The 27,543-nt window shown below is 43.0% G+C and overlaps 1 protein-coding gene across 1 annotated transcript in view; it reads left to right on the forward strand.

Annotated features, from left to right (window-relative positions):
• Positions 1-17: 17 nt before the first annotated feature.
• mettl15 (methyltransferase like 15) overlaps positions 18-27,543 on the forward strand; it is a 49,016-nt gene continuing 21,490 nt past the window's right edge. Inside the window, exons 1-3 of the mRNA XM_047580736.1 lie at positions 18-118; positions 1,972-2,223; positions 25,747-25,883. Of these exons, the coding sequence (XP_047436692.1) occupies positions 65-118; positions 1,972-2,223; positions 25,747-25,883 (443 nt within the window). The 5' untranslated portion in view covers positions 18-64. The remainder of the gene's footprint in view (positions 119-1,971; positions 2,224-25,746; positions 25,884-27,543) is intronic.

Consider the following 27,543-nt stretch of genomic DNA (forward strand, 5'->3'; position numbering starts at 1 on the left):
AACAAGCTCACTTCCGCTCTCGCAGCTGATTGGACGAGAGCCGCCGGTCACTGGGCGGGGCGGGATGACGCACGGCATGACGCACGCTGGAGGCGGAGCAACCCTGTGGCGTACTACGGTAAGCGACACACACATAACCTTGTGAGGTGTTGTTGGCACGATTCTCGGGCACAGTCCAACATTTTAAACATTTTTCAAACTGTTTTTTTTTTTTTTTTATATATTTCAATTCATTTTAATGTGTTTGTTGACAGCGCGTGTAGCTAACTGCAGGCGGTGATCCAACATGGTGTCATAGCAACAGTATCCAGAGTCTGTGTATCCCAGGTGTAAACTGCATCATTTCAGCTGAAATATTATAAGATCTCCTCCTTCGATGATGTACTTCTCCGTGGTATATCCACGTCTGTGTGTTTAACACGTGTTGGCCCGCGTGTACCTCCACGCACATTTGCTCCACGCCCTGGTGTTTTTAGCATTGCAGTTAGCTAGTTACATGTTTCACATCTTGTCTCTGATTCTCTGCCTGAAGAGGAACAGTCAGTGACACGCAATTGCAAACCACCGTCTTCACAACTAAGTGATTACAACATATTATTGTACAGATATGTTAATGTGGCCTGTTTGCATACACCTAGCTGGAAAGGTAGCAGCTAGCATTGGAATAGCTAAATCATGGGGCTCCTTAAATCAACTCCCCATTCATTCATTCACTATATCATTTTCCTATTATGATATCTCTTGGATAAATGAATGTTTTCATTTTGGATGCTGTAGCTTGTGGTACCATTGAGTTCTTTTGTGTTGCACAGACACATGTCTATTATTCTGACAATCCCTGAACAAGTCTAAATAATTTACCCTTGTTTAACTGCATCCTCCAGAAAACTCCTACTATTCAACCGCTGCCTTTCTTATGCTGTTTGAACATAAAGTGAACATGATAACTAGAGATGTTTCTGGACCCTGATCCGATATCAATATTTTAATGGAGAGAATCGGCTGATCCGAATCCAGATTCGATGTTAAAAATAAGGCTAAACGTTTTTATTCTCTTCCTTGTATTTTCCTGTGACTAATTGTATTAAGTCTAATAAATATTTCCTTCAAAATAGTGTGGAGAGCTCGTACCTTGGTTCCAGAAAACCTGTGTTCTCCATAATAACTCCATAATGTTCTAGTCGCTCAATACCATAAACTTCCTACTTCTCTGGAATATTTTTCTCCTGGAAGCCGTCTCTTCTCTTCTTTTAAACGCAGCCTTTGCCTGAGTGGATGGGCGTATTCTGTTTTTAATTTCATTCTTTGTGGGAAATTGAGTTTGTAGTATTAAATGATGATCACCTACTGCCACCTCACTAATTTACAAATTACCGCCTGAGTGGCTTCATTTTCCAGAGTGAAATTCTTCCACACGGCACACGTCGTTTGACGCTAGCTAATAGCCATTAAAACAGAAGAGTTTTGGTTTATGGCGACCCTTAAATCAATAACTAACAAAACAAAAGTCATTCTGTTGTGTTATGATGCATTTGTTTTAAGGAATGTACCCAGTGAATGAGTTTTATTTATTCCTGGTTCACGTTGACACCTCGGTGGGGGAAGCAGTGTGAAATGTTGAACTAATTTTCTGAAGGTGTTGCTGTGGTGGCGCCTCGTACATGAACCTCAGGTGTGTGTTGTTGGGAGTTTAAAGATGGCGTCTAATGTCAACACAATGAAGAATATCTCAGATTTGAAATTAGCTGTTTGTGCCAGCTGAATATTCACATTGCCTCTAGCTAATGTACAAGGCAAAACTAACACTTCTTTCTTAATTTGTGATGTGTTCTTGTTCCCAGTTATTTATTTGTAAAGTGTCTTATGTTGATGGAGTTTAACTTTCAACATCTTCACCCATTTTAAACAGCCTTTAACGCTTCGTCTTTCCACTTATTATCGCGTAACCTTGCGCTAACTTTTTCTCCATAGATCATTGTAAAGATGATGATTTTCCCCGTGTCGTCGTGCTCCAACTCACTGTTGCGGAAAACAAATCTGGCTGCGTGGAGAGCGTGGAGGAGACTGAAGTTGAGCGTGCACTCCCCCGTAGCCTGTGCATCTTCTGGTCCCGGTCCCCTGGAGGGGTCTGAAGATGTGCCTTCTGGTTCAGCCGCGAAGCCTCCTCACACGCCTGTCATGCTCAAAGAGGTGCTTCATTACTTAGACGTCCAACCAGCGCAGGTACGTCTGCACCTTAGCTATTTGCTCAAGTTTTTTAATATCCTTAAGAAAGTTAACCTCCGTTTGTTTAAACGTTCCACGTCAAATATTAATTCAGACCAAAATGAGTGCTGCGGGGACGTATTCAAACAACAGCACTTTGTGTGTAGTTTTACTCCTTTTTTTTTCGAGTTCCCAGCAGAGAATTTGTGCTGCTGATTTATTTCCGCTTTAAAAAAAAAGCCCCCAGTATGTGTTCAGACTGTGGGCAAATCTGATGCGAGACCGAACTGAGTCTCTAGACTTACAGTCCACGCTGGTATTTGCAAGTGATTAGGTCATATTTGTGTTTTCAGGGATTGCTTATCCAGTCAGCCTTTGTTGCTGTGGTAATGGCACAGGCATGCCAACCCATACTGAGAGGTGTTTCGAATGTCCCTAAATCCTTCGCCTCTGATGTGTGTCAGATCATCTGAAAGTTATTTCCAGGCTCTTGTGTCGACCGGTTGTTTCCTTCACGGGAAATGGAAAATATAGTTTTTGTTTAAATATAAGAAAATGACCTTTTTTTTCCCTCATATTCATTCCCTTCACCGAGATGTTTGTTGCTAAGGTAAAATCCTGTTCACGCGCCACATAACGACTTGTTGTTATAAAGGCACGCACGAACAGGACAGGGTGCCAGCGTCTTGGCTTTCGCTTAATGTATGTACTACAAGGACAGATGGGCATGAGTCAAAAGCCTTCTGGTGTGGCAAGGCAGCATAGGAGGGGAAGTGATGGGCCCCCCCCACTATATAATGCATGGTCAAGGCAGGTGGGGGCCACGGGTCAACAACTTAGTCAGGAATTGCGCCACTGTAAGGCTGTTGGCAGGACACCGGGTGCTGCGTCGCTCCTGCCTGAACTTTAGCACCTCTAAACTCCTCCGCTGCCCGCCCATTTGCCAACTGTCCCAAGACAGCTTGCCAATCAGATGCTATTAAAAAACAGTTTGATAGATTTCTCTTTTTCTCTTTTTCTTTTTTCTTTTTTTTCCTCCCTGCGTGCAGTACATGCTGTAGACCTCGGCGACTGTGACGCTCTGCGGAAGTGCGCCTTTGCCTGGTCACATTCAGAAATCGTGCCTGAGTGTTTGGCTTTCGCTGCAGATGTTTTTTCTTCTCCGTTTTATTCACTTACGTGAAAACGCACGCGAAACGATGCCGCGTCACTTGATCTATAAGCGACGCCGCGATCTTATTACGGCGATGACACATCGTCTAAATATAGCCGCGAATGTATAAATGCGGCTCGAAACTCCATGGAGACGTCCGCGGGGCTCTGTCACAGCCGTGAAAACAGAAATCTGAATCCTGACGTGGCTTTGACGGAGCTGCCATTTAAGCACTTAGATTCGCGGTGGCTGATTGACGGTGTCCCTAACAGATCGTTTTCTTTGAGGAGGAAAAGCCTGCCCTTAGCGGGCACACACCTGTGATTAAAGATTTGAATGGGCATTGTATAAATAAGAAAATCTCCAGCATGTAATTGCTCGTGGCAGCTGAAGCAGAGCATGTATGAATGGAGTACTTAAGCAATGATGGGTGTCAGAGCAAATACTGCAGTTAAGCTAAAGTGTGTAAATGGAGCTCTTCAGTGCCCCGCTGCCTCCCACACAGGACGTCTGGCTGCAAATTTGTATCCAGGTAGCTAATTTGCGCTGGAAAGCCCACACGATACTTTCCCCTTGTTTTTACAAACGGCCGTCACGCTCGTTGGGGTTCGGATCCACATACACAAGCGGTGATGTTTGTGGTTCTGGATCAGCAGTAGCTAGAGATGTAATGTTTTCACACAGAGACTGTTTGCACAATGTTGCGCTGCACCCCCCCCCCCCCCCCCCCCCAAGGACGACTGTGTTTCTTCACAAAAACACACAACACGCAACTGACGTAGGAATTCAAGGGGTGGCTCAGTTGATGCTAGGTGTGAACGCGTCTGCCTCAAACCCTCCAGATGTGATCTTATCGTTCAGGACACATGTTAATATCCAAATGGAGAAAGGGTTTGACTCACTGGTAAATAATAAACACACAAAGTTAGATTATAAAATGCACATGGGCTGCGTGTGAAAACACAGCAAAACCATCATGAATGGTCTGTAAAGGCGTTGATAGTTTTTTTTTTTTTTTTTTTTTGTAGCTCCTTATTAACTAAACGCTTCTGCAATTTATTCAGCGATTCACATAGTAATAAAACTGCAGTTCTGTTTCATTATCAAATGAGAACGCCTAAATTAAATAGTCATTTAACTGTAGGGAAACTCTGATCCGAGCCATTTCTTTTTCCCCATGTGTGAAAGGGAGTGTTTGCATTTTTATATTTAAACTAACGCCTGAAGTAGGTTCATATTGAATATGGGTGTTTTTAATGCGCCATGAGACGCCGTTTCAGACCGGACTGTTTTCAATGTAGCGCTTCTAAACACACATGGTGCGGTGTGGTGAAGATGTGTCGGTTGTTTGGGTTTCTTTTAGGGTGACCATACGTCTCCGATTTCTGGGGACTGTCCCTATTTTGAATGACCTGTCCCCCGCCTAAAGCTGTCCCCGAAAATCTCCCCAATTTTAGCTTTTTATGAATGAGGAACAAAAGTGTTGCCCGCAGACTACAGTTATTACGGTAGCTGGTCGCTCTGTTATTGACATCACAGACGTAGCAGTTTAAATATGAAGAAATGTGTCGCAATAAATGAAATTATCCTTGTTTCTTTGTTTCATCTTGATAACATTTAATTATTTTTTTTATCTCCGAGCTGTAAATGTGCCCGGATTTTCACATCAGCAGGCAGTACTAACCAGTTTTACTGCTAGTGTGGGATTATTCTAACAATATTTACTCATCATCACAGTAAAATAGTCCATCCTTAGTCAATCTGCTGCATTAATTCCTCTCTCAAACAGTAGAAAATGTTGTGAACACGTGATTATGCATTTGGAAAATACCATAATATACATTTTTGTTCGTACCGCCCATGCAATTTGGGTGTTGGGACTAAATCCCCCCCCCCCACCCAGGGGATTTATTTATATATACCACAGATCAATTATATATAGAACAAGGGTGTTTCTTCTGCTGTGCTTCTTTTGTGGTGTCCTGTTGGGCCTATTATTAGCAGTGTCGTCACATGCAGAGATCTAAACAGTTACCTTGGTGAGCAGCGGAGCAGTGTTAGAATTTATATATAAAAACAAAAACAAATATAGTTTATAATAGTTTTATTATCCCAATTGATTTATTAACTGAATTTTCAACCAGATCCTGCAGTTGGGGTTTTTTTTTTTTTTTTTTTTTGCTTGGATTTATTAGGGCTGAGGCCAGTGAGAGCTGGAGGGACTCAGATTGACAGCGTGGAGTCGATAAGCTGAAAGTTGACGGAGCTGACAGAACCTGCAGCTCCTGTATATTACAGAAAGCCACCGCCTCCCATTTAAATGTGGAACAAACTTAAAGGAAACTGCTCCAGAATTCTTTAGGTTTTCTTTTTCTTTTTTTTAAGTTTCACAAGACTTACCCTTCAACTTGGCTAAGTAAAAAAAAAAATGCAATTAAAAAAGGACGAAGCACGAGGAGTCCTTCACTGGCGCAGGCTTGCTTGCGTAGGGGACCTCCTCTAGAACAGATTAATGAGCCATCAACCGAGAGTCCGGGGGAAAAACCCTGTGCTGCCGGAGAAGGAGAAACAAGCTGCCTACTCTTACATTTCAGCCTCAACACGCTCCCCCTTGTGGAATTAATGAGGCCATAAGTGTTAATCTTACCTTTTTCGATCGATATCGGAGTCTTTCAACAGTCAACTCGTTCCTGAGCAAGGCAAATTCTGAACTTCGGTTTTGTGGTTTATGCGAGGGATTGGAGATGAAATTATTTTTTGGGCGTGCACGCACGTTGGTGGGATGTGAAAATGGGTTCACGGGTACTGTCATTGGGCCGGAGGTGGGGTTCTCCAACTATTCACACCTTACGGCCAACGAGCAAGTGTTTAGATGATGGGAGGAAACCGGAGAGAACCCAGAACCTTCTGGCTGTGAGGCATCATTGCCAGAAATCCAGATATATCCACACATGCTTTTCATCTCGCAAATCTCAATCCAAAGCAACATCAGTAAGCATAAAAGAAAAAGCTCGTAAAAGTGTAAAAAAAAAGCTGCACCAAAGCAGTTGAAAGGAATTTCTCCAGTCTGAGGTCACTGTAAAAGTAATAGCGGGATAAAGGCTAAACTAATGGAGAGAGCAGGTGGTCACTGATGTGGAGCTCGCGCCGCCACAAATAGCACAAACCAGGCTAGACTCCTGATGACAATGGAAATCTAGCACAGAAATAAAGCAAAAAAAAAAAACACAAATCACAGGTGCTCGTGGCTTGTTACGTCCCTGAACCTCAGCAGACTTTGTTGAGTGCTGCATTTTTCACTCCCCCCTGTTATTTGGGTTATTTGGCCGGCTGCAGTTCGGACACATGAAGAGGCACTCTGTCTGTCCTGCGGATAGATGGCCACGAAAAACACTCGGCCAGCTGCTGCTTGCTCCACGTTTTAGCACTCGGGAGATGCAAGAACAGAGCGCGGGGCTCGAGGAAAGTGAAGTAGCTGCCATACGTTTTGAGTGATGTTCTCACATCAAACATAGCTTTGCAGAGTGTGTAGCTTCATGGATGTTGTCGGGGAGGAAAATGCAACTTGATCCAGCATATTTTTTTTAAAAAAGCGTGTCTCTTATCAGAAGGATAATGTCTGCATGGAATTTTTTTTTTTTTTGAAACCAGGTACTGAGTGTACCAGCCTGCAAAGAGGGGCACAGATTGGATCCGATCTTGTCCCTTTAAATAAATTTAAAGGCTTACAGCTGAATCTGAGACCACCTGGGGTAAGAACTCTACAGCACAGAGAGTACCGTGACCTTCTGCGAAAGAACTTTAACTAATAAACCAAATCCATTAAACTTCTATGATGTAGCAGCCAGACAGCAGCTGAGTCAAATTTAAATGTTTGTGATATGCAAATATTTTCAATATCAGGTGTTTAAAATGAACCCTTTCAAAATAAAAAAAAGAAGTCCTCTCTTTTTTTGTCTGTGTGTGACTTTATCCGTCTTTCCTGACACACATTCTCCAGCGTCAGAAAGGTGAGGTGCTGTTGTGAGTACGAGCAAAGAGGTAACGTGATCCCGTCTCTTCAAATTAGTTAAAAGCCTGGAAGTGGCAGGCTCGGCCCTGCAGCCGAAGACGAGAAACGGCTTTAAAGAGTAAATATGAAGTAGATGAAGTGAAGGTAGTTAAATCCTAAAGATGCTGTTTTGCATCTTTTCTAATTTTTAACTTGTGATTGAAGTTTTTCTTTATATATATATGAAGGAATTTTCCTACTTCTCAGTCCTTTTATAAGGTTAATTAAATGCCTGGTTTTAGTTTCATTAAAAGTGAATATGACGAATATCCATAGAATTTACTTCAAACTTTTATGTATTATGCATATTTTAAAATGTGTTGGCTGTTAGTTAGTGCCGAAGTGTGACGTTTTAAGTTTCATGTCATTTTGCGTCTATTATGCACAAGTTGCGGTGTCATCATTCTCTGAAAAGCTCGGCCGAAGTCACCTGTTGTGCGCAGTGTTTGTGTTATCTGGAACAAACCCTTCGCTGTTTTCTTTGTACTAAATTCACCAGAAGAACTTCTTCTGGGTCTCGCCAATGTTTTTCTTTTCTTTCTTTCTTTTTTTTTTTACTTTACACTCCTTTTTTGGGAGTACCGAGTAGTGAAAGAGGAGGCTGGTAAATAATTGATCCTTGTAATTAAACACTCCAGCCAGGGATGCTGGGGCTGATTGACGGCCAGATATTAGGCCCTTGTCTCGTAAGGTTGCAAGTTTAGTCTGAGGTTATCAGTGGCCAGAAGAGTCTTTCTCCCTCCCTGCCTCATTACTTTCATGAGTAGAACATTTCATAGTGGAGCGGTGGGTGGGGGTGTGGTGTGAAGACAGTCAGGGACTTCATTAGCCAAATGGGGTGCCTCAGTCTACGGAGCGCCAAATCGTTCAGCCTTGCTGAGCAGACAACCCCTTTGTGGGTTCTTCGCCGCGCTGTCCTGTAGAGTTGTTTTAGCCCTTTTATCTTACACATTCTTCAGGTTCACTCAGAACAACAACCTGAGCAAATAAAGCGAGTCGTCCTGCTCCTGCCTGAGCAGATGTTGTCTATCATAGCTGAACTCAAGTAAACCGCCCTCCCACGCTACAAAAATAATATTTGCTCGTGTTTCCAGCTTTGCTACATGGCTTACATCTTTCTTTTTTCTTTCTTTTTTTTTTTTTATTTTATCAGCGTGGACTAATTGCGCTGCAAATTTTAAACAATTCCCATATGTTTGCAGTTTATTTCATTGCAGTGGCCACAAGAACGTCCAATGCGTTTTTGTGTGCACACGAGAGAGAATTAAATAAAAGCTGCGTAGCGCGGGGTTGAACAGGAGAAGCAGCGCGCTGCGACGGCATCCATTCCTGAGGCTCGTATTTGCATATAGCTTTAATAACAATTATTGAAATTGTATAACGCTGCACTCACATGCATCCAATATTGTTAAACTTGGCAAAAAACAAAATAGATAAAAAATAATAAACCGGAAGCCATCCTTGATGCCGAATTGATACTATTACAGCAGGTTTTTATTGCAATATTTACATTTGTTCGTGGCGTCTGAGTGTGGGTATGCTAATCAGATACATGCCCTGTGGACAGCTGGATTGAGATGACTCATTCCTGCAACACATCTTCATTTGGTGTTTGTGTGAGGTCCAACCACATTATCTCACTGATCTTTCTTTTAAATATGTTCAGAATAATTACATAACAAAGCATGTATTATTCAGCCTTGTAATTATTACTTACTGTTTTATCACCGTTTTTGATTTATTGGCTATTTGTTTATTTATTTATTTTTTTTCTGGTTCATTTTTTGCTCTTGATAAAGTAGTTTCCGCTTTTTGTTACTATGACAATTTGCACAAACATGAATGTATATAAAAAAAAAGAAAACAACAACAAACCAATAGATTTATTGACGGTGTAAACCCGCTAGACGGCTTTGTGGCATAAATGGAGTAATTCGACTCTTTACCCGACACCTGATAGTTGAAATGGAGCAGAAAATGATTGGCGTCGACTGTCCCGTCGTAAAATCCCGTCTAATAGTATTATTAACCTGCTGCAGGTCACGTGGCCGCTTTAAACTCAAGTTCATTTGAGACGGGGTGCGACGTATGCGCTTCCTAGTGATCTTCCTCTGCACGTGTCCCCGCATCTAAATGAGCTTTATTAAACTGCTGTTGCACCTTTTTCTGATAAAAGTCAGTGGCAGTGACCTTATCTGTGTAACCAACATTATCTATATTCCCCCGGCATCCAGATGAAGTGCTGTTGTTCTCAGCTGGAGTGCTCCCACTCCTTGCCTATTCCGTTTCCCCGACTAATTTGGAAGGGAAGATCATGTCTGCTCGACACTACATGACACCACTGACCCGAACCGGTAACAGAAACTTCCTCACTTATTTCTCACTGTTCCTACTCCGTGTCTACCTCCACAGTTTGGTGTCCTTGCTTAAAATTAATCTCTCCGATAACTGCCGGGTACTTCTTGAACAATGGGGGGGAAAAAAGAATGTCTCCCGTGTCAAGCATCTGACGAAAAGTGTTTCCGCCAACGGCCGCGTCAGTTCTCACATTTTTTTACTCGTCCCGTCGTCAGCGCACGACTTTTAATGCTTCAGGGGCCGGTTGTGATTTGGCTCACGGCACCTTCACCTTCTGCTGATGAGGACCTGAAGGGAATATATGCACGCTGGCAGCGGGGCCGGTTGTAGTAAATATTGACCTCACTAAATCAGCGGCGTCGTGCTGAGAGGTAGCCCCTCGCACCACCAACTCGCGCACCCTCCTGGCAGCATGACGGGCTTCCTAAGAATTACCGCCGCTATCCCCGAAGGGGCTAAAAACGGATTGACGTCAGACAGTGCGTTTACATGCGCAGCTTAATGGAGCTATGCTCGAAATTCGACTTTCTGAATGTGGTCCTTGTCCCAGTTTACATGCAACGGAGAAAATCGAATAACTAACACTAACATGTCCTCCTCCTCCTCCACACTAGGTGGCGATATGTGTCTTTTCATCAGGTTAATACGCCCCCCTTTCGTCGTATAATAAACAAGAGTCATTCATTTGGCAGACCAGCATTTCAAAACAAGAATAAGATGGGTAATAGTGCACTTTTTTAATCTCGTACGTAATTTGTGCGCTACTAGTGGTGCAAATAAGATGCCGCTATCCCTCAGGTGGTTCTTCTACTTTCTATTTACCTCTTTTACCTCTGAGACAGACTTTCTTGGATGTTTTTGTTCGGAGCGTTTAGTCGAACTTGCGCACACGTGTTGTCCAGTTAAAGTCCAATTAAGGCTGGAGAAAAACTATTTCCAATTGTACTATCTGGGTAACGTGTTTACGTGCACCTAAGTTGTCCAGTTAAAGTCGGATTAAGGCAATAATTCGCTTGTTCAAGTGGCAGTTCAAAGTATGGCCTTTGGACATTTCTACCCATAATCATATAGATTGCAAGAGGTTGCGAGAAATTTGTCAATCATTGGAACGCTAATTCCAGGATAGACCGGTTTCAGGTCTGGGAATCGCTGCCCACACCTCTGATTTGTAGATGTGAATGGAAATGTCATCTTCCTAGTATTTCCAGTAAGACTGGCTGAGCTACTTAGTTTCTTAATCAAGTGACTTAATCAACAAATTTGCATTTAAGATGGACACATTTCACCAAAAAAGAGGAATGCGGACATTAAAGTGATGCCAGAACTGATGCCAAAGAGATCCCTGAAGACTTCTGTCTGATTAATGGGTTAATTTTATCTGCATGGCTCCTATCGACACTGAGACAATCATTAAAGAAAATGAAAACAACATAGAAGGTATTGATTTCTATTGTGTTTTACAGTCACTATTTTTGAGCATTTAAAAGTGAGGCACCCGTCGGCCTTTTTACCAGATTATATCTGTATCTGCACCGTCCCAGGACAACTTTATCTGTACACGGTGCTGCGCGACGAGGTTTCCCTTCCAAAGCTTCCCTTCGAGTCCACCCCCTCCCCCGAGCCACCTCCGCCGCCCCCCACCCCGTTGCCTAGTTCCTTTCATATCACACATTGTCAAGCCGGTCTTCAAACTACCAGCAGCATCTTCTTAAATGCCTCTAGATGTCTTTTCCCTATTTCCGAGGCTTCCGCCGTGCAGCCCTCATTTAGCTTGACTCTACTTTGCACTCCCTAATGGACTTGGCCCTGTTCTTCCTTTGTCTTCCTTTAGTGCCATGAAATTCACCTTCAGGAGAGAAAGCCATCTTTCCGGATGCTTCTTTACATTTCGTGAATATAGTTAGACGATTTCCACCCCCTCTTTTCAGTTTCAGCCTGCGTTTTCTCTTGGGCTTTATATAGTTTGCATTGTTTCCTCGGCGCAATCGACGGTAGTGTCACACTTAAGAGAAATCTTTCAGAGCAGGCACCAATGAAGCACGTAATCCAATACATCCAGTGCATCATATCTGACCTTGTTTCTGGGTTTCCCGTAAAAACAAACGCGTAGCCTTTTGGCATTTCTGCCACAGTTTGTGGCATTTAATATCCGGCGAAAAGTTGGCCGTCTGTATTTTGTGTTTTAACATTTATTGGGCATGACACAACGGCAGCATATGAGGTCAGAAAACCAGGCCACGAACAAGAAGTTTCCATTACCAGTTGGGACTCCTGAGGAAAAAATCATGCGTTGGCATTTCAATCTGCCAATGTTTACACCCCATGCCACAGCTATAGATAGTGAGATGCACCGGACGGTGAATTGTCGCGGCGATGTCCAACATTTCCTTTGGATCGCTGAGAACAGGGTTTCCATCTTCTTCTTTCCATCTACCCACGTTCAACAATGATTTATTTTCATTGTGTATTTCCACTTTCCCAGTTGCCATCACAAAAATCTTAATCTGATTAAAACTGTCATTTTTTTTGTTGCCTAAACATCATCAGCATTAATAATACTGTGGTAGATAGGACAGTTTTTAAAGAACCATATTAACATAAAGGTGTATATATTGAATTGTTTTGGTGATACTCTGAAGTGAATATTTGAGGAACTGCAGTTTCTGGCACTTTGCCCTTTTGTTTTCCCCTGAAGAGCCGTCCTAATAATTTAGTAATTTGTAATTTATTTATTTGCGTCATGATGCAGAGACAATACAGAAAGAGCCAGAGAGATTAAAAAAAAAAACCTAACTGGACTTATTCAAGGTACTTCTCCCACCGAAATAACGTAATAGTACAAAATAGTATGAAAATGTTTATATTCAGTGAACTTGTAAAAATACCTGCAATTTCTTAGGAAAAATAAGTGCGACTTAGGCAGCACTATATATGCAACTCTTACTAAAACGGTGCGACCCCTAGTGGACAAATTGGTATTACCTGTTGATGTCACTTTTCGCACTTCTGCGGCTCAGACTGGATCCTCCTCCGGGGGCATCAAACCAAGTTTTTTTTTTTTTACAAGTCCTTGTGCAACTTCTGCCTGGTGGTAGAAAAAAATGTTGATATTTCATGTTCCAGCTGTATCGACTACAGGATTAGACTCAAAGGCAAAACTTAGATTTAACTTTCCCCGCTGCATGTGTCGTTCTGCACAGTGAACCCTTAAATATCCAAGTTAAAAGGAGACATCACCCCTACGAATCAGAATCACTAAAGACATGGTGTTGTTCAGTTTAGTGAAATTTAGCCACTCACCGTATTCCCCAGAGTTGGATAAGTGTTTTTAAATCGGCCCAGGCGTTGCCCTAATCCAGCAGCACAGCTGTTAGCTTTAGCCTAGCATAGGCACTGTAACGTTGACTGGTTTCCATTTGCTGCGTGGTGTCTTTGCCCTTGGCAATCCATTCATGTTAGCTGCATTGACATTTGTACTCGATCACAACAAGTGATTAGGAAAATTCTTGAGTTTATTGATCACTTTTGGGAACGACTGGCTAATTGGCAACACTACATTACAGCGCCTATGCTAAGCTAAAGCTAACAGCTTCACTGCTGGATTAGGACAATGACTGGGCCAATTTAAAACCACTTTTTCTCACTTATCCAACTCTTGGGAATACGGCGAGTAACTAAATTTCACGTAGGGGGGGCACATCCCTTTGAGTAACCATAAGGCTTTTGCTTGTATTGTGCATCGTTTAAGTTAAAGCTGCTCTTTTGGTTTAAAACTGATTGAATAAAACAAGAATATGCTAAACAAAACGTCAGACACCATGCAGGAATAAAAGTCCTCTTGGGTATTTCTATTCATGCTCAGTTGTGACAATTGTGAATTGACTAGAGGAATTGAAGTAATGAGGAGGATTTCACACGTCGCAAACCATCTTGCCCCGTTTATCAACCCCAAACCAACCTGCTAAACAGTGGGAAACATTAATTTGATTATCACAAACAACTGTCTCCCAGAGCAACCCCAGCGCAAAGAGGTATAGCCGTCGTCTGCGCGTAGTCTGCAGGGATGTATATCCTTGAGCCACGACGCTGAGAGGGTGAGAGTGTGTGTTTGTAAATATAAATCATTAGAATTTCAGCCAGACAGACGTGGATGCAGGAACACGCCGAGACTAGTAGAAAATAATTTGCTTGTTAAGGTCTGCATTCAATTTTATGCAAAAAAAAAAAAAAGAAAGAATGTTCCCAGCAGAGCTCAGTAAATCTCAAACCTGCAAGAAAAAAAAAAACACACAAAAAAAACAGACAGTTTGGCTGAGGGGGGGGGGGGGGGTGTAGAGTGATGACTCATGCACGCAGTAGAGGTCCCTCCCTTTCCATTTCTTTCCGTGTCCAATCAGTTCTATCACAGCTGTCACTCACTGCCTCCAAATCAGATCTGCACAACGCTTGACCGTCCCCTGCAAATCACTTTATTTGCAAAACCTTCAGAACATGTGAGGTTAATAAAAAAAAAAATAAAATAAATAAATAAAATAAATAAAGCCTTTCGCGTTATTTTGTCACACAGATTGGTGCTCGGTGACGTGATTACCTTCGATTGCAGATGATAATCCTCTGCCTCCAGGATGTTTGCGGCCGCACAATTTGACTGAACACACACACACAGGAAAAAATCTCTTCTTCTATGAAATATTACAAAGGTGCTTCTTTTTCCTCAGCTGAGCTTTAATTTCATAAAAAAAGGAAAAAAAAAATATTAAAATACATATGACAAGCCACATTTCTTTAACTTTAATTGCTTTCAGATTGCTTCCACAGCCGCGTGTGAAATGGCAGAAAGACTAATCGTTGCATCGGGTTGCCCACGTACAGTAAATATTGAGTTATTGGCTCATAGTTTCGGAGGAAGCTACAAGTGTCTGCTGTCCCCCGTTTCTCCAGGGATCTCCTCAGCACCACTGTGGCGTAAGAGTCAGCCTCAAGGCTCCTTGAAGTGGGCGGATGCTTGACATGGGCTTTATGAGCTTTATGTAGAGGAGGACAGGGACTGGGGGCCGGAGGGAGGGGGGGTTTCCCTCTTTGCAGTCAGGTCTTTTATTGAAAAATTTAACAAATATTTCCATCAAACAAGGGCAGAGCTAGTTTGGATTGTGTGAAAAGTGGCGGTGGTGGTGGAAAACATAAAAAAAAGGAGATTTTTATTTTTTTTTTTGAAAGAAAAAGGAAAATGTGTGAATTAAAATGAAACATTAAACATTTTTCATCATGCACGATGTTGGCTACCCTCTGATTGTTCCCACATCCTCATCTGTCCAGGATCAGCACCTTGGACAGCGATTATGAAATACTTACGTACAAAATGTTGAAAAAACAAACCATCTGAGCTGAGAGCAGGAGAATCTGAAGACGCTCTTTGAACCTTTATAATAACTGATCGTGATGCTATTTTAGTATTTAACGGAGTGTCACACGGAGCCGCTGCTCAGGCCCCAAGCAGAAAAAAAAACAAACAACATATCTTAACCCAAACTGCTTGACGTCAGTGCCTTTAGATGAAAACTAAGGGTTAAACTTAATGATGAATTGTGAGCGTGTTTAATAAAGTCTCACCTTGAAGGGATATTTTTCAACATGGGAGTGAACAAATATGCTTGCAACCGTCGAAAAAACACGTCATCAGTGCAGCCATCCATTCAGCTGTTCCTATTGAAAGTTTGTTTTCTTGTGGTGTTGTCTAGACGCCTCCATTCAGCCTGGTCTACCTTTGGAGGTGGGACCAGGGGGGACTTTTTGTACCGGCTTTGGTCTCGACCAGCAAACTCTAAAGCTGAACTCACCCTTCAAACTTTTCTGATCGTGTATTCCTGCCTGCTTTCTTTGTAAATGTATTTACTATGACCACACTTCAGATTCGCTTCCCCTTCCGCAGCGTTTTTTCTGCAGCTTTGATCACTCCCCGATTTCCCTGAGTTCTACAACTACGCACCAGAGTCAGCTGACGTTACGTGCATCTGGTGGCACTTGTCCGTGGGTGGGATGTATTAGGCAGCGAGCGTTTTGTCTTCAAAGTTGATGTTGGAAGCAGCAGAAATGGGATGATGGACGGACTTGAAATTTTGAGATGACGGGGTCATGGCGCGTCCAAAACTGTATATGTTGTGGGGTGTTCCTGGTCTGCAGGTGTAAAAAAAAACAGTAAGAACCATTGTTGAGAGCAATGAATGCAATGGACACCAGTACTGGACCATGGAGATATGAGAAGAAGGTGATGGTGTGATTAATAGTCTTTATATTAAGTGGCTGGCCGGGTTTACCTGCAGATTTATCTGTGGTACATATGGCACCAGGATGCAAGGAAGGAAGAGATATATTGGTAATTGTTGTTCACAATCATATAGATTACCTGTTGCAGTAATAATAAAGAGGAATGAATCTAAAGATGTCTAACTAGAAATGCCACATGTGGAGTTTTTTTTGTTTTTTAAGCCTCTATTTGTCCAAACAACTGCTGCTTAAGCTGATTTCCAAACTTTGGAATTAAAAGGTCTTGCTGGCCTAGAGGCTGCCACTGCCCTGCGCGACGGTGCTTCCTCTTCTAGATGTTGCAGTTTACTTTTATTCCCCTGATTGTCATTAGGGCCCCCAGCTTCTCTTTCGCCTCCGTCCTAACCCAACCTTTATCCGGTGGTAAGTAGCCGGGATAATAGCGTTACAGACAGAAAATAACAAACTCAGCCGAGGAGACGTCTCCATTCTTAAGCTCTGCCTCTTTTTTTTTTTTTTTTCTTCTCGTCTTAACGAATCTATCCTGAGCTTAAGAAGGAAATACAGACGTGCCTGTGAGTTTCACAGCAGCCCAGATTGTGCCTGACATTTGCTATATATGGCGTTGGGGGGGGAGACACCTATGACACGCTGGCCAGCTTCCTGAAATTGTTTAGATAGTTTTCCAGTACATCCTCCGCCACGTGGTGCGCTGAGAACTATACACATATCTCTTGATGGATAGCCTATGTCCTCATGCTCACCCAAACATCCCTCTGTCTGTATTTGTGACTCCCTTCAGCGGCTAAAGGTATTTTTTCCCTAAATTATATACATAAAACCTCGTAATATTGAGTATCACTCAGTTTTCTCTGTGCATTACACATCCTCGAGGGAAGAACTGAGTTGCGACCTGCTTTTGCTTCTGTATAAAATAATGTCCGCGGCATATTGTGATTGAATTTACCCAGATTGCTGCTGACAAATCAAAAATAAGTGGCGAAAGCTGCGACGATCGAATTATCGCGGCGGCAGTCGCGGCGTGGCTTTTAAACACCCTTTTACTACTCGGAAGAGCGAAGCTAAAGTAAAACCTTGTTACACTAGTTCACTCAGCGCTGATTAAGCCTATCAGAGTCAGGTAAACCTCTCCGCGTTCGGCAATAAATCCGTTATCCGTGATGACATTCCCACGCTGGATCACTGGTGGCGATGCGTTTGACAATAACCAGCAATGACTGGTGGAGCTGCAGAAGAAGAGCAGCAGCCACGACTACAAATAGGGCTCAGACTATGGTGGGAAATCCTAAGAAGCGTTTAAGATGTTTAGAGGAACAGAAAAATAAACAAAAGCCATCAACAGAACTCAACAGAGCTCTGGACAAGCTCAGACTTCAAGTTCCAAAACAATGATCCACTGTTTATGTCGAGTAAATATAGGACCAACCTGTCCGAGAGGACCAAGCCAAGATCCACGTGTCTCCTCGGCCACTTTCCTTTCAGTGCTTCCCAAAAGGGTTATTTGTGTGAGCTAGCTAGTGCTAGTTTTAAATTTAGAAAATGGGGAACTCTTATGCCTCCGAGATTAGTCACAACCCCAAAGGCAACCCTGGACGCTTGTTTAGGTTTCTCTTTTAGGTCCGACTGGAGTTAGCTTAGGAATTTTGTGTCTCATCGGAGATGGAAGTTTAAAGTATGAACTCACAAGACTGGATTTACCAGCTTCACTTTCTGACTAATATGTGGTTTAGACCGTAGACACGTAGCTGATGTGCACCTCCCCAGAAATGCTTCTCTAATGCTCTCTTCTAATCGATTGTTTTGTATCAATAAAGGTGGAACGCATCGAGCTAAAGGTTAACTGAGGAGGTTCGGAGATAAAAAACATTCGTACGACTCGTTTTTGGTGAAATTTCGGTGAAAGTTTCAGTCGTCTTTGCTGAAAGTAGCAGCGGTTCCATTACAGTTTTTCGCAAAATAACAGCAATAAAAAGTATAATAAAGTACAATAAAGAGTTTACATTGACGTCACTGCCACCCAGGGCCACACCCCCCTGAGTGGCAAAAACACAGAGATCTGAACTAGTATGGATTTAGAAAAGTGGCTTAGCCTCAGCTTCAGTTCATTTCTGTTCAGATAAATGTAGCTAAATAAAAGATGCTAACGCTAAGAGCTTTACTGAGAAGTAACGTTAGACATACAATACTGTAGCGTTAAAAGGATGATGAGGACTGATCACAGATATTCAGTTTATTGTTTTATTGTTATTTATTTTTGGAACTGAAATAGTTACTGTCGGTCGTAACTACAACAAAAAAACAACATCTACCAACTTACCTGACAGCCCTCCAGAACGTAACTTAAGAAGTAACTTAAGGTTTGACTTTATCAAAAAAATACAGCATAAATTAATATTAATACCTGACACTAAATGTGAACCACAACACCCGGTTTTTGTGTCTGGATTCCAGTTGTTTTCTCCCATTTTCTTTGGCCGATATCTGTATAAATATATCTCTGACTGCTTTTCAAATCTGTTCGTTCAGTCAATCACACAACAGCTCTTCACCTTGTTTTTTTTAATTAATTTTACAATCTAGTCGCTATTAAAGCCTATGATTCAAACTAATGCTGCTAATCTCCACGTTCAGCTGTCACTCAGTGGCCGTAACCATGGAGACTTCACTGGCTGTGACATCACGTGCATCACAGTCCCTCTAGTGCTCTTTGTACGTGTTTCGCAGGTGTTTTGTGAATGAGCTGTTACTCTTAAATTCTCGTCACGCGAGACTTCAGATGAACTGGTCACATGACCCCCTGCATCATCTCCAATGACGCCGGTGATGGGGAATTGCGGAAAAAGTTGCATCCCGTTGCACTTTTGCGATAAGCTGTTATATCGATATGTCTGAAAAACCACCACATGAGAGCGTAAAAGTGTCTTTGCTTTAGATATTTGAGAGGTTTTTTCAAAATGTAGGCGGAAACGCAGCAAATGAAGATTAGATTAGAGATTAGATTAGACACAGCGCCGACTAGTGGTTGGGAGGAGTTGTTACAGATCGATGCACAAGCATTAAAGACTCGCACAGGCTGGATGCGTAAGTTACAACATCTGTGTCCCAGACGTCGTAACTTAAATGAGCCTTTAGTAATTATACTGTTTGTCATATACAGTTAAATCTGATATCATTCATCAGATTAGGATTTATCCTTCGGGACACTGAATATCAGAACCAAGTCTCAAACTCTCAGGTGGACTGAGATGCGGGCCAGACTACATCAGACATTGCCATCTTTTGCAAAAGATATATAATTACCTTATAACAGCTGTGTTTGTCTCAAAGTTTCAGACACTAGACGTAAACAACACGTCGTCTGCCGTCTTTATTCTCTCCCATCGCTAAACAACCTCACTCCTTACAGATGGGAAATAATGGAGACAATAGAGAGTCTCCTGCTGTAGAGTTTCTGAAGCGTTATTGGGAAACTTTGAGCCCTTAATGAGCATTATTGAACTTTGAGGTCATGCCACCAGAATGAGAACATAAGCTTGTGTGAGCTCAAACACTTTCCCCTTCACCAAATTCCCATAATTAATTTCAGTTTCCGATCAAGTCTTCTAACATCGGGGGGAAAAAAAAAGCCGTACTAAAATATTTGCCTTTCTTCTATTTGTCCTGACAGGCTGATAAAGTCTGGTCCTCTTCCTCAGCTCTGTTTCTGTCTCTAACAGGATCTGTTCATCCTTTGACCTACAAACTTCAGACACTTGTTTTCGTAGGCAAATGAACTAACGTCTTGTCTTAACTAGCTCAAATACCTCCACGGGTTGCATTCATTCAAACCCCGTGCCGGAGGAGTGCACGTGGCTCTGGACGGACGAAGGAATGGAAGTATTCGTCGTTACTCTGCAGCATTCCTCCGACAAAAGGGGGGAAAATTAGCTCGACATCCAGGGAGGCATTTGGAAAGGAGCCCTCTGGGAAAGAGTTTTTGTCAACATTTTTTTGTGCTCCTGTATGACTCGCCCGCTCGCTCGCTCACGAGCTCCCGTGCAATGCTTTTTAGTACACTTTAAATTTGGGTGGATGAGGCAGAAGGCGGCGTGTGTCTCAGACATGACTGATCACCGTCAACATTGTCACTTGACAGAGTAATTGTGGGAAGCTTTCATGCCTTTTGAGTTTGTCTGCTCTCACTGGCCATCTGCTTCGCGCACGTCCGCCTCCTACCTGCTATACCTTCTACATTCATTTAAATAAAGTAGAGGGGTGGTGGTGGTGGTGGGGATTTCAATTCGAAATCAAAATGTTCCATTGTGGAGACACTTCACTCCTCTGCAGTCGGCAAAAGGCGAAGTCGTCGTCGTCGTCGTCGCCGTCATCACAACTTTCCCGTGCGTCTCCTTCGTGCCGCAGACCTGCCAAACTCGTGCACGCTCGTGTGTCGCCGTGAACTTTGTGTGACAGAGAAAGAAATGCAAACCGGTTACCTCCACTCTTGCCATGGCAACGGACGCGACAAGAAAAGCGATCCCGTACCTGTGTATCTGTCTCCCTAATGGTCTGTGTGTTAGTGTAACAAGATCTGTAAAAACTCCCCTCAATGACATTTTAGATCCCCCACTGTAACTGACCTGGGCTGGGGAGTCACAAGTAGGATTTAGGTGAGTACTCAGGCTTCTCTCAGGTTCCTGTCCCCCTTTTCCTAATGAATTCAACCATAAGAAAGCTCGACGATGAGGCCCGTTTTTCCACATGACCGGGATATTATATACCGCCCGCATGAGCTCAGCGCAAAATTTAGTCTTGCATCGTATTATTGTAAGTAAATGATGTTGCTTTATTTGTTTAACAAACTGAATTAGAGTCTACAGTGTTTTACTTTTTCTTTTTTCTTTTTTTTTTTTGTTTTTGGAAGAAGAGCCCTCATTAAGAATGCGGTGGGACGACTGCTGAGGTGTCCTGCATTATAGCATCTTGCAGCTCCACTGTTAGGACTCTGCACCACTCGGACCACTCCTAACTCTCCTGTTCCCTCTGCTGGGAAAGGCAGATATTGCACAGCACAAGACAGAGCACTAAAACCCTAGACTAATTACTTTTTTATTTAAAGTATCATCCCTGCATGTAAAGACTGGACGTTGAGGGGGGAGGTGGGAGGCAGGGGGGGCTGTACACGTCGCGCGCCGCTTAATTCCTTCCCCGCGAAGGCTCGGTCTAGGTGAGAGCCTGAGAGCCGACACCGCTCTGTATGAAATATCAATGTGAATGACTCATTCCCAAGTTTGGTGTCAGTCATCGTTGCAAATGCCAAACCCATTCTCACCAAAATCTTTTCAAGAAGTTGCTTTGTCCATCTGGTGGCAAAAGCTGCAGGGCTTTTGAAAAAGAGGGAGGATTTTCAGGTCCCCCCCCCACCTCCTCACCCCCAGACACACACACACACTCTCAGAGCGAATAGATTAGATTTTCAATTTACCTTATAAATGACCTTGTAAACATCACATTTTCAATTTCTTTTTGTGGCGCACACTTAGTTTATTCTGTGTGAAAGGCTTAAGTCTGACATGAATGTCGTCCGTGCGGCAGTGATATGAATGAAAATAAACGCTTCAGCTGCCTTTCAGTCGTCTGCACCACTGAAATAAATCAGCTTTACCTTTGTTCTTTCTGGACTCAGCTTCCCTTCGAGGTGTGACAAAAAAAAAAATTAAAAAAATAAATAAAAAGAAGGAGGAAAAAAGAGTGTTTTGACAAGTGGCGCACACTCCAGCAGAGGACCAGTTTGTCTCCTGGTTGCTTGTGTCGACCGTTTTTGATAAAAGCCAGCCTACTTTGCTGTTTGTGTTTCTGTTTTCGTTTTCCTTTTTTTGTATTGAATAGCACAACAGGCAAGTTCATTATGCGTGTGACTCATCCCACTAGCCCACACCCCCTCCCCATCTGCTGCTGTGCGCTGGAAAGGAGAGGGAACCGCCATTGATCACTTCTTCCCTCACACATGCACGCACACACCCCACCTTCAACGTCACTATCGATCGACATGTTTAATGTTTTTGTGGGGAATAGCTGGCATTTCCTTTTGTGTCATTTTACATCTGTTCCCCCACCATTTGCTGACATTATAATAAATCGCAGGGCAGAAATGTGAGGAGTGTAAAAAAAAATAAAAAATAAATAAAAAATAAAAAAGTGTGGCATAATCCAGCGAATTATTCAAACAATCTTAGGCTGCTCGGGCAGTGATTGAGAAAGGCTGTGATTCTCTTGCAGCAGTGGCAGTCAGGAAATATAAAAAGGCATATCGTCTGGACAGGTTTTTCTGCTTTGCGGGCGGATGCAGCTCGGTTAGAGCTATCGAACTCACGGCAGAATGGCTGGCAGCTCTTGCACCTCACCTTGGTGAAAAGATTTCCTTCACTCTTACGACTGGATTAATAAATAGTTTAATACTCCGATAAGCACGTGATGTTTTTCTTTTATTGTGTTCTCTGATGCCTCACAGTAAAAGAAGGTTCTGGGTTCTAATCCACTGGCCGACTGTGGCCTTTCTATGTGGGGGTTTGCATGTTCTCCCTGTTTTCCTCCCATCGTCCAAAGATGCTCGTTAGCTTCATTGCAGGTGTGAGTATGAATGGTTGTCTGTCTCTCTGTGTTAGCCCTGAGTTAGACTGGAGACCAGTGGCTGTTTATACTATGGACAAACCAATCGTGACATCACCCATTGGATTCTGAACCTCGAAAATGAAGCCCAAAGTGGGCGGAGCCCGTGGTCGCCATGTTGGATGAGCTTTACTCCGCCCACACTCCAAATATGGTCGTGTCGGATGTTGAGACCCGCCCACCCAGCTCTCTTCTACATGTTAGCTCAGGCTAACACCTGTCACTCAAAGCAGGATCGCCCTTAATTATGTAGAATTTTAAACCTTCATAAAAAAAAAAAATCAATAAAGTTGTCATGAATAGTGAAATAAAACATTAAGACCAAAATCGTTTTTTGAACCAGGCTGTAAACATGTGTAATAACGCTGTAAAGTTGTGCGTTTTAAGGTCTATGGGGGTTTTTGGAGCCTCAAGTGGCCACTTCATGAACTGCAGTTTTTTGAAGCATGGGCTTCATTGGTCAGACCTTTATTTTGATGGATGGTGTTCTGAATAAACAGGATGTAACAGGGTAAGAGAGACTCAGGCGACATGTGTTAAAGACTGTAGTGTTGTGCTACAGCCTCGGTTCATGGGGGGTGGGGGGGGGGGCTAAATCAACGGGGCTAAACTGAGCTGCAACTCAGCTCGCTAAGGGTTGAGAGATGTGACGAACCAGGTGTGAAACAGCTCAGTTGTTTGATTAACTGCTTCAAGTACGAAGACCACAGAACACATTAACAAGGGGGAACAGAAATGGGCAACGAGTCAAACACATTAAACCAAGAACAAAAGAAGAACTTCACACAAACCACAGTTACGTGTTTGTAGTATGAAATCAAAAACTCAAATCTAGACCCTGCTCCAAAACGACATAGTCCTCATTTTTTATGACAAAGTGGTTATCACCTTAAGTTGAAGGCACCTCTTTACTTTGCATCTCCATCTATTAGAGCTATAAGAGAGCACAGAGAGGAGTGTAAGCCAAGAAGTTGCTCTGCACTGTGCTGGATGACAGATTTCTAAATGAACATATTTTTCTCCTTTCTCTGTAAAAATAAATGAAAGAAAGAAAGTAAAAAAAGTTCTCATATGGACAAGCATCGGACAATATACATTTAAAAGCATTAAAGAGAGGTAACTGGACGTTTCATCCAAGTCTTCAGTTCTAAAGGACTAATGGTGGAGGTGGTTGGGTTTTAAATAGGAACATATGTGGGTGTTACCCACCAGAAACCACCATGACTAAATATTAACGCATCGTTCTCCATTGGACGTTGCTCTAAATGACCAGTTGTCAGTTACAGGCTCCAGTCTCAGGGTGTGGCCTCCATTATTCAAAGAACGACTTTCCTATTGGACAGAGATGTCTTCCTTAACTCCTGTCTTCTCTGGCTAAAACATAAGCTTGGGAAAAAATATCGATATGGTGATATATCGCGATACTTTTTCTTTTCCGATACAATATCGATTTTGAATGGGAAAAAATATCGATATGGCGATATATATTGCGATGCTTTTTCTTTTCCGATACAATATCGATTTTGAATGTCTGAATATCAATTTTAAAAGCTGCATTTAAAATTTCTGAGTTAACTATGTAAAATATTGCAATATATCACAATTATGTATCGTATCGTGACTCAAGTATCGTCATACGTATCGTGACGTCCTTGCCGATACCCCTTACTACACCAGTAAGTGCGCCAGTATCGTGGTTTGTGGTTGGTCAAAACCGGTCAAGCTTCCTGAAGCAATTATGAGACAAGAAGGAATCCATCTCAAAGCGATCTGGGTTTTTTTTTTAATTGCAGCATTAGCCGAGAGCTGATATCGTCCGGTTTCAGAATCAACTGCAACACATGGGCTATCGAAGGTTTCATTTTATGAGGCTCAAACAGTGCAGCACATATTAACAGGAAAGAGAAGCAAAGCTTAGTTTTCTAAAGTGGGTAAAGTTAGAAGAAGAGCTAGAGGAAAGTGCCCCTGTTAAGTGGTTTCCTCTACAGGATAAACAGTAAATATAACCTTTATATGATCAGATATTCTGATACATTGAACTGACACTGGAGGCCGTTGTATAATAAAACAACTGAGGACCACGACGAAACCGACGGACTTTGGCTGATGTGAAGTATCCACTTTGGTTTTCAACCACCTCTTTAATATCAAGCACCGAGTCAAGTGCATCAAAAGTTTCACTTTGTGTTTAAGGCTCGGAGGCTGACATGTACACTGCTTACAAGTTGCACTACCACATCCGATTTGTCAGAGCTCCGTCGCTAAAAACAGCTACCTCCTGCTGCTAGAAATTAGACTGATGAGAGCGGAGGAAGTGAACCAAAGTTCAGTGAAGTTGTGGGCCGTAAGAAAAAAAAAAAACTAAACCAAAACCGTGAGCTGAAGAAAATACTCGCTGTCGCTGAGGAGAAGTGCGGAGTTTGGTTTATCCTCCGTGGATTTGTGACTAAAATGGACATTACACATTGTCACTTGATTAACTCGGTCATATAAAGATATTGATTTGAAGTATTGATCCTTGAATATTAATATGTTTGGTTCTGGCGAAGCTTGAACCCGTCGGATCTTTACGTCCCCCTCGGTTCCTGAAGGTGGGAATGAATAATGATTTAGTTGGTCGGAAGGAACGCTGTGGGGATTTCAAAATAATACGCCGCCGATCTCTGACATTTACCAGAACTTGAAAGGCATCATTACCTATTCAGAGAATAATGAAATAAATGCCCTGTCACGTTTATCTTTCCTCTGTTCCTGCGTTAAACTCTCAATCTAATAGTGGGTTTTAAAATGGTCCTGTTTTCCCCGCATATTTAAAGATTATCATCATATCATGAAAGATTAATGCACGTTGAGGATGTCTACCCTTAACTTAGCGGCCGGTTTCAGCTTCTAATAAAAAAATGCGATGTACAGTGACACATTTCAGTGCACCGCTGTGAATGAAACACATAACTAACATTGTGGTGATAAGATGACGGTGATGAATCACGTATACGGAGCCCCGTTGTGAGAAGAATGTGTTGTTCTCTTGCCTTCTCGCATGTAGGTGGTCCTGGACATGACATTTGGAGGTGGTGGTCATACCAAAGCCATTCTGAGCGCGGCCCCCGGAGTTACAGTCCTGGCCTTAGACCGAGATCCTACGGCGGTTTCTCTGGCCCAGACGTTAGCCGACGAGCACTCGTAAGTGATCTACCGACAAATATCTGCTTTAGTCACAACCTTAAAGCCGCGCGCTGTCCAGACAACTGTTTACACTCGATCACGGGCTAACGTTTCGGGCCGCGCATTTTTTTGAGCAGTGTTTGGTTTGTGGCCATTATTTCTTCCTCCGGGTTTGATATATACCGTAGCGCTGCCGCAACTCCTCGCTGCTCAGCCACGACGCGGCCCTCTGAGTTTCAGCCATCCAATCAAATCCTGCTCCTCCGTCTCAACTTAAAGCTTTTTCTTTTTACCCCTCGCCGCCCACCCCCTCCGCAACGCACGCAAAGCCGGTGGGCCCGGCGTGTCATTTGTCAGAGTGAGGGCCCACGCCTGCAGCGTGAGGGAGATGCTGCCTCCCACGGAGGATCTATAAGTTACGGGGAAGGGGAAGGGGAGGGGCGGCGGCGGGCGGCGAAGTAGCGAGAGAGAAGAAAAAAAGGCAAAGAAAATGAAAACATGAGAGCGAGAGAACAGGGAGACACGAGGACACGGTGCCAGGGTGAGAGGGAGTGCGTGTGCGAGCATGAGCAAGGCGCGGGAGGATGAAAATGAGATGTTCCTAAGACCGTGGCGTGGGAAGGAATCCTTTTACGTAGATTCTGGGGAAACCTCTCTCAAGGGAATCTGCCAGAGAAATGTGCCTGTGAGCAGGGAATGACAATTAAGAGAGAGAGAGAGAGAGAGAATGAGAACGCTGTATTCTGTCAGCAGCAATATACCCCCGCTGTAAACTCTTCCACGCCTACTCGTGATGCAAGTTGAGAGAGGCTAGAGAAATCTAGCAATTAACCAATATTATTGGAAGCCTGAGTAAAAGACCCTGGTCGCCCACGCAGCGCATCCACACAACAGGGTGAGAGGATTTTCTCTCCCCTCTGTGCCCACAACGTCTTGAGGAAAGTATAACCTCAAACGGAGGCGCACGGAAGGACGATGTCACGTCCAGGCGCTTTTTTTTTTTAAAGCTTTACCTTCCTGAAAACCAACCTCGGTCTTCCCTGAATAATATTCAGCCAATGTCTTTAATGGGATTTGTCTCTTGCTTGTCGAGCCTCGCTGTTCCCTGCGCCGTTCTTCTTGTTGCTATGACTTCCCCTGCGCTTGAAGCCGCTCACTAGCTGTGCCCACAATAAATGTTATAAATCTGGAAAGACGGCGAGCGTTATTGAGAAGGCAAAGATTGGATTTACACTCGCACGTTTAGTCGAACGTGGAGTGATGCGATGAGGGATGCGTTATTAACTGTTTGCTTATGCTATGTCCTTTGTTAATTTACACCCAGTGCCTCATTGGCTCTCACACCGGGGTAGTAGCTTGTTACATTTTACCCGCACATATTGGCTCTCTGTCTTTATTTGACTTAATTAAAATCTGCGCGTGTTACCGAGTTGATTCTCGTGTGCTTTCTGTGGCATCACGGGTTTTGTATCGATTTCATTTTTTTGTGTTTGTTCAAGCGAGTGTTTGTTTTGCGAAGCCCCTTGAAAATGAGACGAGCAGCACAAGTTTTAATTATTTAAACTGTAGATTTGTAACGTCTACAGTTAAGAGTTTGCCTCCTGATAAATTTGTAATGAGTGATTTTGGGGGGGGACCTCAAAAACATAACAGCGCTGCTATCTGACTAAATGTTACC

This window comes from Mugil cephalus, chromosome 3, assembly GCF_022458985.1.
Source record: "Mugil cephalus isolate CIBA_MC_2020 chromosome 3, CIBA_Mcephalus_1.1, whole genome shotgun sequence".
NCBI classification, from domain to species: domain Eukaryota; kingdom Metazoa; phylum Chordata; class Actinopteri; order Mugiliformes; family Mugilidae; genus Mugil; species Mugil cephalus.